At 29.4% G+C, this 14,399-nt stretch overlaps 2 protein-coding genes across 2 annotated transcripts; one reads left to right on the top strand and one right to left on the bottom strand.

The window, feature by feature from the left end:
- The first annotated feature begins 605 nt into the window (after positions 1 to 605).
- LOC145750535 (renin receptor-like) lies at positions 606 to 3,181 on the top strand. The gene is made up of 7 exons (XM_082566593.1): positions 606 to 744; positions 1,003 to 1,158; positions 1,344 to 1,435; positions 1,581 to 1,697; positions 1,959 to 2,153; positions 2,452 to 2,601; positions 2,684 to 3,181. The coding sequence occupies exons 1-7, from the start codon at positions 711 to 713 to the stop codon at positions 2,999 to 3,001; spliced, it is 1,062 nt and encodes a 353-aa protein (XP_082422719.1). The 5' UTR covers positions 606 to 710; the 3' UTR covers positions 3,002 to 3,181.
- Positions 3,182 to 11,037: 7,856 nt separating this feature from the next.
- Positions 11,038 to 12,203, bottom strand: LOC145749675 (cerebellin-1-like). Its single transcript, XM_082565503.1, has 2 exons — positions 11,787 to 12,203; positions 11,038 to 11,229 (listed from the first exon to the last, which is right to left on the bottom strand). Exons 1-2 carry the CDS (start codon positions 12,201 to 12,203, stop codon positions 11,038 to 11,040), a joined length of 609 nt encoding a protein of 202 aa, XP_082421629.1.
- Between the last annotated feature and the right edge of the window lie 2,196 nt (positions 12,204 to 14,399).

Here is a 14,399-nt window from a genome sequence, read left to right as displayed (position 1 = left end):
AATAAGTATCACAGGCAGCGTGGTTTAAGAGTAGAAACGAAGTCGTGGGTTCAATCCTCACTGCTCTTATGCTGTAGCGCCCTTGAGTAAGGCGCTATAAACAGTATGAAATTCTCCTGAGCCAGCATTTAATTAGCAGCTTAGTTATTACGCAATTATAATTTATATAATATCCAAAACTACGAAAAGGCTACTCGAGACTGGGTCGGGGTAACTGATGTTACTCTATGTTAAGGTCGCGCATTTGATTGAAAAAAAAACATTTCTAAAAATTGTTATTAATCATATGATACATATTTATTAGTTAAGTTATGAGAAATATTTATTTAATTTTAAAATAAAAATATACTGCACTAAAATAGAAATCATATATTAAATTAATCTTTACGGTCACATGATTTTGATATTTTATAAGATTTCTATGTGGCGATTTACTTTGTTTTTAACGATTTTTGCTTCATGAGGTTTTAAGTTTTCAACATTTTTCTAAGTTATTCGTTTAGTTTGTTAACTTAGCAGTTAGTATATATTTAAAATTAAAAAATTTGCACAAGATTTAGGTTTAAATTTTTATTTTGAACAGTTTTGGTTGACTGTCTGTAGTCTTTTAAAATTAAATTCTAAAAACTATTTATATTTTTTTTAGATATTGTTTCGTATTTTAAGCACAACTTTAATAATTTGTTGTGAACAAGAGTGTGGGTTACACTATGCAAGTTTTAAACCTAGTAGCCCTGTGTTTATGTAAGTATATAAACTAATTTGTAAAAAGAATAACTTTTATCTGTTTATAAAATCAAGTCTGTTTTTGTCAGTTAGTTTTATTTTTTATCTATGTGCTAAAATGTATAAATTGACCAATTGCATTAAAAATGATTTTGCAATAATTTTCTCAACCTTTAAACTTTAAATTTTGCATAGGTGTAAAAAAAGATGCTGTAATAATATAAACTTGAAATAAAAACCCAAACTTTAAATTAATTTAACTTTATTTAATCCCAGGTTTAACCTCATTATGTGCTGCAAATTTACACATAGCTTCACTCCCTGATTCCATTAAATTATCGGACCAACCCTCAACATTAAAAGTTAATGAAGTTGGTCATGTGGTCACTGCATTGATGGGATTCTCCACCGAGATGACAAAATCATGGGACGGTAAGATTTAAAGATTTTATATTTTTTCCGGGTGGAATAACTTCTGATACTTTAATAAGTTAAAGTCAAATGTTACTGTTGGATTTTGTATATTTTGTTTACCTTTCTTATTTTTTATGGTGATTGCTTAAAATATTTGCTTTATTGACATTAATTTATGTTTTAATAAGTTAAATTGAACCCAGGTTTAAAAAGTTTTGATATGTTTGATCGTCCTCAAGCAAATCTTTTTATTGATCTTCAAGTTCCAGATGAAGTCAATATTCAACTAGAAACTGTAAGTTTGTAAAAGGACTTTATAGTTTCAACGTTAAAAATACCTTCATCAGTATATTTTATACTTTTAGTCCATTGTATTTTTTCGTTTAACCTATTTTGCTAATAATTTAGTCATTATATATAACAACTTATTATATTTCAAGTATCCTCAAACAGTAGAAATAGAAGGACAACATAGTCCTTCAATGGAGGAATTTAACTTGAAGTTGAAAGAGAATTACGAGGAACCTTTGATTGTTTCACTTGAGCTTGATGGAAAGGTAAAAGTTAAATTAATATTTGTATATCTTAGAGCTTATTTAACGATAAAAAACTTGCCATTTTTGGTGCACGGCCATATTATGACTATTGAAATGCTTATTGTGGGATTGGCAGTTGACTATTGTTATTATGTTTAGCATATTCATTGTTTTTATGTATACATTGTATCATGCAATTGTTCTGAAAAAATTTAATTTTAGGGGATTTTTTGTCAGTATTAAAAATTAAATCAGTAAAAATTAATATTTTCATTGTGTTAGATGATAAGCACCTCATCTTACAACAGTGACCTCTTCAGCAACTTACCGGTGACCTTAACTCAAATTAGACAAAGATTGATCCAGGGTGACTCGGTGGCCAACAAGTTATCTCCAAACTCTTGCTTAGACCTGACTTCTGATCAGGACACTTTGTTCGTAGGGGAGATTCAAACTGTGGTGGATATAATTGAAAAAGTAAGTTTGAACTTATATATAATGGAGCTAAGTGGACGATATTTATATATATAAATGTACAATTTATAGGCTTAAAAAATAAATAAAATTGCTGTTTTAGGGAGCTTGTGAATTATTACAGAAAAATATTAGTTTTCAGTTGTGACCATATGACAACAATTTAAATGCAGCTTTTGCTTTATTTATAATGTTTCCAAATTTTGTTAGTTCTACATTTCTGGACTAATTCATGTTCAGATAATTCAATATTTTTGCCTATTAAATAGGTTTAAAATTAACAATATTACTTATGATTCAGCTTGAAACACATATGTCCATGGTGGAAGACAATACACCAGATAGCTTCTACTTTACATTCATGACCCTTCGTGATTTGGTCAACAAATATGGTTCAACTTCATGTCAAGTAAACGAAGCTGTTGCTTTATTGGAAGAATATATCCCTGTGGTAAATATAAGATGCCTTATATTTATATTAAACATGAGGTATATTTAGATTTAAGGCGATTTTAACCATATTTTCTTTCTAGTTTGTTGCAAGTTTTAAAGCTCTTTACAAATCAAATCTTCTCGCTGAAATCAGTGTTTCCAAACCAGTTTTACGTTCATTTGAAAACGTACAAGTTCGCCATACAAGAAGCTTACAACAGGTCCAAGAAAACAAAACGATTGGAAACCTTGCCGAGCCATATATGGCCGACTACGCTGTCGTTGTGAATCTCACTTTTTGGGTGTTCGTTGTATTTTCTTTGGCAACCCTGGCGACGTCGTATTTGATTTGGTTTATGGATCCTGGGGTTGATGGGATTGTTTATAGAATGACCTCGACGAGGTTGAAGACCGAGTAATTGTGACGTCATCGTATTTATTGTCTCGTATATTGTATTCAAACAATTAAATAAATATTCAAATTTTTTTGCGAAATTTCGTAAAAATAAAAAAAAAATTTTAAATAAACTAGCAAACTGGTTTATTTAAGAATGTTGTGTTTGTTTGTGTCTGTGCAATAAACTTTAGTAAAAACTTTTTATTTTTTGTGATTTAATTTTTTGTTTAATTTCCAAAAATTATGAACAAATTCAATTATAAAATAATTTAATAAATTTTTATTGATTTTTAGAAATTCTATTAAAACGTCTTTTGTTAATAAATAAAAATATAAAAAACACATGCATAGAAAAAGATTATAAATTATCTAAAAATTGATCTATTAGTGAAAAAACAATTTTAATCATGCTGAAATCTTAAAAATTGTCACAGAGATTGGCGAAAAAAATCAAATTTTCTGGAAATACTGAAATTGGGAGATTTTTCCAAATATCTTTCACTTTTCTGAAGATTTAATTTCATCTTGCCCAATTAACTGAAGGGCATTCATAGCTGCAGACTCTTTAGCCTCATGCAGTGAATTACATCCACTAGGGTTGCTAGAGACCGCAAAACTTTCAATGTTTCCCCTCAAACATTCGGTCGACAAAACACAATCGTACATTGTTCCTATATCAACTGACACGTCGACCTTAAATTATTTGGAAACACTTTATTTTTAACTTTGGTTTTAATTTGATTCAAAATTTATGAAGTCACTTTTAATACTTATTACTTCACAAAAATTATGACAAATAAGGTTTATTACGTCACTTTTTATATCTATTAGGCAACTTTAAGTCTTGTGTTGTTATAACTCACGGGGTATGTATGGCATGTTAAAGTATATTCGTTTAAGTTTGCATAATCCTCCAACTCCTGCTTATAACATCCTCGAAATCCATCCAATGTTGCGATATCTGAGCCCAGTTTCGATAAAACTTGGTGGGCCGCACAATCTTCAGCTAATCTCTGGCTGCGTTGAGGCTAAAGTAGGTCAAAGAGTTAATAAAACTGGGACAACATTTTGTCAAGTCGACTTTTTGCTTTTTGTAGGTTTTAGACTAATTTTGCATTATTCTTTTAAACTTGTTAAATGAAAAATTAAGCTTATTTGTTTTGGCAGTTTTGAAATCTTTGGTAAAAGTACAAAATAGAGGATATAGTCCAAAAATAATCGAGTGGTTTACATAGGGCCGTTATAACTAAATATGGCTTACGTTGTCAGAGAATTTGGGTTTATAATCAGACCCCTTATTTTGCATTCAAGCAGCAGCTCTGTTTTTTGCAGCAGGTTTTTATTAGAGATTCTATTACAACTGATTTTATTTTTGGAGCTCTATTAGCGTCGTCCGCCTGTTTATAAGTGTGGAAGATGGAAAATTTATAATTTACCCTAATCTTTCCTTGCAAATTTCGTTCCTTTCGCATTTATTTTAGTACTACTCGTTTAAACCGACAAACAACGCTAATAAAGTTTTATTTTCAGTTACAATCCTTATTTTGTATTAAGCCGCATGTTTCTATGAGGTTTCTGGCTTGTTAAGTTTTAATATCTAACCTGTTCCGAGTTAGCTTCAACCATATCTGCCCACGGAATTCCTGCTAGGTATAAATCAGCTTGACTGACTCCTTCACTCTGTTTGGTATTTGATCCTGTGTCCTTCAACTGATTTCGGTTGAATGATTTCACGGTTGTGATGTAATAAACCCGCCCTCTGTTACGTGTTGATTCAGTGTGATATGTAGGTAAAGTACCACCTTCAACTAAGCAAAGGTCATTTAATGCTCCTTAAAATAAAAACATTTATTGAGATTTTAGATTTGGATTTTAAAGAGTTATTTATTTTTATTAGGCAAAAAATTTGAAGGTTAAATACTTGTTGTATTTACTATTTAAATTTGTTTGTTTATTAAATTACTTAAAAATTATGTTTATAATTAATTAATTACTTTTATAATCAGCAACTTTTGTGGTATCGATATTAGATTCTTGTAAAACGGTTTTTGCAACAATTCCTTCAGCTGATTCTTTACAATAATCTTCAGTTTTATAACTACCCTGTTAAATTTAGTAAATATTAAAATACTATTTTGTTTATATATATAAAAACTGTAAATATACAATACCGAAAATCTTTTGACCGAAAATTATGTGTCTTAAAACGCTATTTTACCAAAAGTAAATGCCTTATAATTTTCTTTCGGTGAAAAAATCGTATCTAAAACTCAAGTTTTCGAGAAAATATTTACATTCCACAAATATTTTTGGTTATATAGTTAAGAATCATATTATGAATATCATTCAGCACTTACCTCAACATATAACGTGTGCGGGTTCAAGCTATCTATGAAGTTAATTGTGTGGTTGTTAAGTAACTGCATCACACAGAAGAACAACTTGCTGGGAGCAGGGAAGGCGACATAATGTGGCGGGTAACCAACCAAGTCACAATAATTCTGTAAAACTACTGGAGCATTCTTCGCTTCCACGTGATCTATCCCGAACCAACCTAGCGCCTGTTGAATTGTGACGTCATAAGTTAATATAGTGACGTCGTATTATTACTATTTTATGCTTGGGATAATTTTAAATTTTAGCAATCCTTTAACATATTTGACTGTCTCAGATGGTTTATGACGTCACAATCAGTTTTCACTATGACGTCATGTTTTGTGACGTAATTATGATTCATAAACCTTACTTACCCTGTGAGCAGCAGCCTCCTGTGCTTCTTTAATACTAGGTTGGGGTTGTAAGGTCACCACAGTGAAGTCGGATTGAAAGTGGACGGTGCAGAAATGTTTGTTGTTCTCCACCTTACATTCGTATCTACACCCTGGGTTGTCGGTTTGGCAGTTTAAGTAAGCTTTCAATCTGTATTGGAAAGCTTCTTCGTTCCTCTTCTCTCCTTTTAACTTCTTCTCTTCCTTCTCTCGAAGTTCTTTTAACTTTTTCTCAATTAAATCCTGAATTATTTTTTAATTTTTGATAAAATCCGAAGTTAAATTTTGCCTAATTATAAAGTTAATTATTTTTAATTGTTAATTTAAGTTAAGAGCCGCTGACGTGGCTCTGGTGAGATGTAAACACTAGACCTCATGATTTTTTTTTATTTAATAAATTGAAGTTTGAACCTGCGTTGTGTTGAGTTGTGATGAAGTATTATTAGTAGAAGATCCATCTCCTGCCTTTTTCTTTTGGTTCACGCTCTTGTGATTCTCTTCACTCTTCCTCTTTTTGCCTTCTTCTCCGTCGCTCGTATCACCGTCCTTGCCCGAACCAGTATGTAAATAAGATTTCCAACAAACGTTAATGTCAGATAAATTGGATTCAGTTTGACAGAACAACCCCTTCAAGTTCCCCCTCCCCATCGAAAAAATAGACGACCCCTTAAACAGGGGGAGAATATTTGTTGATGACGTCACAAAGGTATCGGAGAGGCTTCGTTTTAATTGTAAACCGTCGGGAATCGATTGTTGGCTTTGTACTTTGTTTGTGACGTCATTATTGGCGTTAAATAGATCCTCAGAGAAGTCAGATTCATCCGCTGTGAACGGAAGAAGAAATATTAAAATTTAAAATCAAATAAAATTAAAAAAAATTTAAAATATTTTTACTTGAAGAGAAATCGATTTCGTAGGAGACGTTGTCATCCCAAACTTGGTTGTTATATGACGTCATTGTTACGTCATTGTACCCAGCTGGATGAGGGTGGTTGTTTCTTTGCCTTTTTCGTCTTCGCCGTCTTTTTGGGATTGGTCTATGATGTGTGACGTCATAGTTGTGTGTGGTAACATCAAAATTTTGTGTGGTGACGTCACTTCGCCTTTTGTTGATAATTTCGAGACTTCGTTCGGCTTTGTTAACCTGAGTAAAAATCCTTATTAATTGTGACGTAAGGATAACATTTTATGACGTCACAAAAAGTTTTTGTTTAATTTCTCTTTGTTTCTAGTTCTAGTTAACTTGTGTTGTTGATATTCTAGAACTAATTCTAAGTTTTTGCCTTTTCTGCTAAATCTTTTAGTCTCGACTCAGCCTTTTCTTGTAGTTTCTGCACCGAACTTTCTAGAAAGTCGATTTGACTTTGAACTTTCTTTGTTTCAATGTTAACCTCAACATTTGGAAGTTGTAATATCTTTGTAACTATCTCTCTCAGGGACTGAAAAGTAAATTTTAATCTTTGTTTGTCAGTATTTATGTGCTATCTCTAATTTCTTGTAAATTTGCTTAAATTTTGGTAACATATGATTTATTTTACTGTATAATCAATAATTTAAACTAAAACTAATATCAATACAATAACTAATTGTTAATATTAGTTTGGACTAATATAAGAACTAATTATAATCTAATTAAAATATTAATTAACATGCTTTTTTCATCTAAATGTTGTGTAATAGTTAGAATAAATCTTTGAATTCAAAATATTAATATTTAGTGTAAGATTATTTAATAAACTTTTAGTTATTGCCTAATATTTTAAACTTACTGTTAAAGATAGAATACTTCCCGATGGATTTGGATTCGAACTTGGATTTTTATTTTCCTTGTCAAGAAAGTTCAAAGTATTTTGTGCAGTTGTCATAATATCAAAATCCATCATTTTCAACTAAAACATTCGAGTGTTAGAATTGGTGACATTACTAAAAGGACTAAGGCTTACAGTTTGGTCTAAATATATATATAACAAAGCCCAGTAAACGAAATTAAATATATATTTATGTATATTTAGTTTAAGGCCTTAATAATAAATAAAACTGCTGTTTTTGTTGTGTGGGTAAATTATCGCAGGCAAATATTAGTTGAAAGTTGCGACCATATTACAACAATCAAATCCTTGTCTGTTAGATTTAACTTCGTGTTACCTTCTCAATATTATTGCAAGCATTTTTGCTGATTTCCTCTGAGACTTTAAAGTCGTTGAGAAATCTCAAAATACTCCGAAATTGTGAGTTAAGTTGCTCGTTACTGAACTCAAGTCTGGATGAGTGCATCGTGTTATTACGTACCTAAAGTTTAAACAAGTCGTTAATTAAAAAAATTAATTAAAAATTTCAATTTTTTAATTTTTATTTAATTTTTTAAATCATGTGACCGCTTAAATTAACCACCACATGATTAAATGTTTACGTCACGATACCAACCACGTGACCTGTAATATTTGTTTCACGTTCTCGAAATCTCCGATATATTCCTCCAACAATCGACATCTGTACATGAAGTTGAACAACGCCGAACAATCGAAAGTACCTGCGTCACTTCCGCCCCCGGTTCGATACCCGCGACTCATAAACACCTGTGTCATAATCGACATTAATTTGTGACGTCATAATCGATATTAAATTGTCACAGAGAAATAATTTGTAATTTTTCACTTACTCTTGCAATTTCCCACGCCCCGTCATGAGTGGGCCACATTGTGACGTCAGAAACCCTCTTTATTTCTTTAAATGAAAGTTGATGTCGGTGAATTCGATGAATTTCGTCCAACCAATACAACAACATTCCACTATGACGTCATAATAACAACAATTAAAAACGACATTGCTTAAAAAATGTTACTTAAGAAAGTGTTGCATTGTTTTGTGACGTCATCAAGCCTGACGTCACACCTTATCTTTTAATTTTAAGTAACCATAGTAACCTGTCAGGTCTTCCATTGTGATCGAACAAAGGTTTGTCTCCGAATTTGTTCAACAACCCAACATGAAAGTTGTTCACGATCTCATTTAACACCGGGGCCACGTGATCACAAGCCGACCTAAAACAATTGATATAATATGACGTCAGAATAAAAATCTTAATATAATCGCTAAAAAATCATTTTTAACTTTTTATATAACTTAAAAATTTTTATGCAAGTGATGTCATTTAACAATTAAACTGATGACGTCATAATTACCTTAATGCCAACCCAACTTTTAACCAGTTCTTATAATGGTGGCTGTTTAGCAAACCAAACCAAGCGTGACTTGTGACGTCATCTCGGGGAGTTTTCCACAGCGGGGATAAATTCTCATGCGTTTTGCTGCAACATGGAGTTAGTTCTAAACAGTAAAAATAAGTTTTAACTTTTGGAAAGTTGTTTTTGGAGCTCTATTAGCGCCGACCGCCGGTTTAAACAAGTTGTACTGAAATAAATGCGGAAAGGGTGGAATGTACAAGAGAAGATTAGGGTAAGGTTATAAAAATTCCGTCCTTTCCGCATTTTATAAACTTGGCGGACAACGCTAAAAAAGCTTCGTTTTTTTTCTTGAAAACAATTTTTAATTTTACACATATGGTCGATCTTAATTCAATTAAAACGTTGGGTTTAGTTTTCGGACAAACGTTTATTTTCGGTCAAATCTTCGGTAATATAGATTTTAAATATTTGTTAAAGGGAATTTAAACCTTTGAAATTGTTCACATAATTTAAACAAAAACTAACCCAATTTAGTTAAAGTTGTTGTTGAGGAATTATTGTCAGTTAGTTTATCCTCAGTTTTGCTCTTTTCTGCCTCCAGTGATTGGTTTGAGTTTTGGCTCGATTTTGAGCTGAGTTTTCTTGTAAAGTTAGTCGAATGTCGAACAGTTTTACAACCTTTTTTAAGGCGGCTTAATAATTTTTCGTACATTCTCTTAAGTTCCTTTTTCTATTGCACATAATAACAAAATATCACGGCGTTTTCTTTTGATTTTAAAACTTTTTCTGTGGTGGCTAGAGCCAGTTATTTTAATTTTACTATTTTTTTCTAATTTTAAAGTAACTTAATTTTCACTTAAATTTTATTCCTATTTATTTAAATATACAATTACATATTATGACGTCATAACAACTTTGTCTATCAAAGGAAATTAAAAATAACTTAAAATTAACATTTTTTGTTTTTATACTAAATCACGACCTAGTTTTAATTTGACATCTCACTCGACTTTCATTGTTTAACTCAGCTGCATTTATGACGTCATAACAATAATAATCAGCTGCGAGGTAATATTTTTATCACCTTACTTTTTGACAGACAGTAAAAAACAATCTAAAAAAATGTTGAATGAAAAACTTTTTTATTTTAATAAAACTTTGATAATTTATTAATTAGTTGTTGTTTATAACCGTTGCTAATATTGATAGTAAAATATGTTGTTGTTGTTTAGGATTTGTTTACATTTCAAGATAATCAATTATAAATTACTAAATCTAATTTATAATATATCTAACTTAAACTAAACACTATTTAAATATAATTATAATATCAAAAACCGCTTCATTTTTAAAATATTTAAACAATTTTTTTTACAAATTAACTTTTTTTTAAACTTTTGCCCTTTTTGTTTTTGTTTAAAATTAAAAAATAATAATTTTATTTTATATTTGTGTGATGAATTAAAAACATTAAGGAAACGCAACGTGGATTACGTCACAATCGGTTTGTTATTGTTATGCCGTGTGACGTCACAGTCAGCGTAACTGTTAATTATTTAGGGTGGTAACAGTTTAAAAAGTAAGTCCAAAATAATTTTAATTTTTTTTTATTTATTAATTTATATAAAATGCAGAATAAAAACACAAAAATTAAAAACGTAAAACTAATTAAAAAATTAATTAATTTTCAGAGAAGAATTTTCTCGTTTATTTATTTTTCTAGAACTTAGTAACATGATTTTAAAAAGATTTCTTTATTACGTAATAATCACTTTTTTTTAAGATTTAGAATCAAAAATAAGATGACACCTGAATAAATTATAAGATCAGTTTAAAAATAAAATAAAACAAGCGCTGTAGTTTATAATTAATGTTTATGACGTCACATATCTCTCCGCCAATCACGTGAATCGTATTTCATCACGTGATTTATTGTTACGTCACAAATAAGCTAATTTTATGCCTTAGTTCGTTTAAAACAAATTTGTAATTTAAATTTATCGAATTTTGCCAGTTTTTGTTAATTATGATAATTAAACTTTAATTATTTAATTTTTTAATTAATTTTTTTTTAATTACAAATTTGTTAAAACAAAACAAATATTTTAATAGTTATCCTCATATATTAAATGTCCCGAAAAAGTTGAATATTTCCATCCCCCATCCACATTCCCATCAAGGACTACAATCTTCACTTTATCTCCGACGTAGAGTTGTAAGATTCCGCTATTCCGCGCTAATTCATGCGATGCCGTGTTTCCGTCCGCAAACCCGGTTAAAATTATATTTCCATTTACCTGAAAGTTAAAATAAAAGTTTTTTATTTATCGTCGATGTGGGAAGGTTGACTTTACGACCTGAACATAGAGTAACCTTTGTTACTCTGACCCAGTCTTGAGTTGTCTTTGTGACAATATAGATTATAAGAGTCGTGGGTTCGACCCCAGAACTCCAATGCTCTCTTAAGTAAGGCACTATAAACGGTATGAACTTCTGCTGAGCCAGCACTTAATCAGCAGATTAATTATTGGGCAATTATAATCTATAATAACCCAAACTGCCACAGGCAACTCAAGACTGGGTCAGAGTAACTGATGCTACTCTATGTTTGGGTCGTGAAGTCGACCTTTCCGCATTAGGGATAAATATATAAAAACAATTGTACGCTAATTAAGTCGCTGATTAAGTGTTTGGCTCAGCAGAAGTTTATGATTATTTAAATAATAATTTACTTAAATAAAAAAATGAACTAAAATTCATTTTTAAAACACCAATTATTTTAATAAAAATGAATTAAGCTTTTGTATTTTGTATCTAAATTCTTTTTGTTTAAGTAAATACGTTTTAAACTTACCGTTAAGGCAACTGTGAGTGAATTTTTGTTGTACAATTTATAAACATTAAACTCCAGCGCATATACGCCCCCTACCGGCGGGCTAAAAGTTCCTTTTTCTGAATCGAAACTATTCCCAACATTTACCATCACGTTATTAAATAATAAAGTCTTTCTGACGTCATTAGTTCGTGACGTCAAGCTCGAATCCCGCATTACTGAAAACGCAACTCTTCGCCTCGCACGCCCACTGACAGAAGGAAAATTTTGTGAATTAATCGGTGATGAATCGCAAACAATTACGCATTGTCCTTCAAAAGAAGCATTCGGGTCCGAACTCGGGAATGGGGAATCTTCTGGGTTTGCAGTCGTTGTTTGGGTACTTCCCCTTCCGATTAATATAATTATGACGTAATAAATTGGCTCCAAATTAAGCATTTTTTATCTTAAAATATCTGTAAATAAATGTATATTGGTTAAAATTTATAAATATTTATAATTCTATTGAGTAATAGGATAAATATTAAAAAAAAGTTTTGAAACTATTAATTTTAAATTTAAAAAATTTAAAACAAGAAATTTAAATTTGTTTTACATTTAAACTGATTCAAAATAATATTTTAGTTTAGATTTTTAACAAATTATTGATTTCTGCAATAAGTATCAATATTCAACTTTTTTGTACCAACATTGTAACAATTAAGAATTTCTATTAAAAGTTAATATTACCAAACAATATACATTACAACCACAGTAACTTCTGTCTTTCTATTGTCAACTTAAACGATGCTTTTATTGTCTTTTTATTATTTCTTCAAACAATCAGTTCGCTTCAACTAACCAATTCGCTTCAACTAACGACTTAAAGTTTTGTGCCAACATTTTTGTTCTTTCTTTTTATATAGTGAAACAAAATAAAGTAAAAGCTAGCTTAAAAAAGAAAGCTGATATTTGCCAGCCTAAATATTTAATGAGAACCTTTTTGTCTATGTTGTGTACAAATTTCATTGCTTCAACTTTATTTTTATATCCGACTATATCTCGTATACGAAATTATTCTTAATCATTATCTAAATCTAAATTGAATATTTTTAATATACGATTTATAATCTTTTAATCTTTTAAGCATTAATTTAGCAAGATTTTAATATTTAGATCAAAGCATCTTATATTGAAGCTGAACTATTGAGAATATTTTATCTATAACAACAATTAATACATGGAATTTTATTCATTTAAAAACATTTTTAGTCAATTTTTTCTCACACTTTTTAGGTTTAAAATTTTCACACAATTATGAAATTTTAATTTGATTTATTTACAACTAAATAGCAGGCCTAATTTAGACAATTTACCTTCAACACTTTGACATTTATTATTTATTCTATTTTAAAACGACCTTTAAATTTAGAATATTCAAATTGCCTGTTTATAGACAATTTACATGAATTTTAAATTTATATTTATGCACGTGAGAACCCCTACAATTTGTTGTCATAAATTTATTTAAAAAACATTTTGTCTTTGTTTTTGTAGGGCCGCATATTAATAATTAATAATTGTAAATAATCGCCTCGGTTTAAGTTTTGAAGGTAATAAAAGTTTTATTTAAGCTTTTTTTAAACTGCGTTTTTGTGCGAAATATATTTTGATGCAGTAGTTATACGATATACTATCAGAAAACCTTATGAATAATTCGGTAATAAGTTTTTAAAGAAATAAATTTAATGCAAAAATAATAATTTTTTGTATGATGTAATTATATAAGCGATGGAACAAAAAAACTTAATCTATTTTAGGGCAAATGATTTATATTTTTTTATTAAACTCTATAAATGACACAAATTAATATTTTTAACATTCTGTCTGCGAATAATAATTGCTCTACTGACACAGTTGCATCTTGCTCATAAATTCTTTATTATTTGGCTAACTACCTTTGTAAAATAAATACTATTAAATTATGAATATCATATTTTGCATCATTATATAACTTTAATATTTTCCTTTTAATATAAATTCACAATTTTAAAAAAAAATTGTTTTGTGCATTTTTGATCTTAAGAACTAATGCTTAAATAATTAATAATTTAACCTTTTTTTACACCTTATCCGGAAAACAGACTTTTCAAACTTAACTAGTTTTGTTTTCTTACTAAGGACATGAAAATGTGTTATTGATTTGTTGAGCTAACTGTTATTTAATTTCTTATTTCTTGAACACGTTATTCTCAACATTCGTTTCTCTTTTTTGGCACAATTCTCAAAGGAATTCGATAATATTCTTTCATTAAACATTATATCGTGTTAAACTTATTTTTAATTAGACAAAAAGTTTATCAACGACAAAGTTTTAGTTAATTTATTGTAATTTTTTTTTGGTTTTATAAATTCAAATCATTTTTATAAAGCATATTTATTGCTTTTTTCAAAATAAAGCTAATAAAAAATTTAAATCGTTTAAAATTTTATGGATTGTCTAAAAATAATACAATATGACAAATGACTTCGAAAATCAGACCATTAAATGCCAGATTTATTTTTAATGAATTTATCTAAAACAACAGATTGAAAAATATTTTGACAATTTGATATTTTGCTTATAAATTATTAAATATCGAGTAATTCTTTTTT

Source organism: Corella eumyota, chromosome 4 (genome assembly GCF_963082875.1).
Source record: "Corella eumyota chromosome 4, kaCorEumy4.1, whole genome shotgun sequence".
In the NCBI taxonomy this organism is placed as follows: domain Eukaryota; kingdom Metazoa; phylum Chordata; class Ascidiacea; order Phlebobranchia; family Corellidae; genus Corella; species Corella eumyota.
This window is presented reverse-complemented; position numbering and strand designations above follow the sequence as displayed.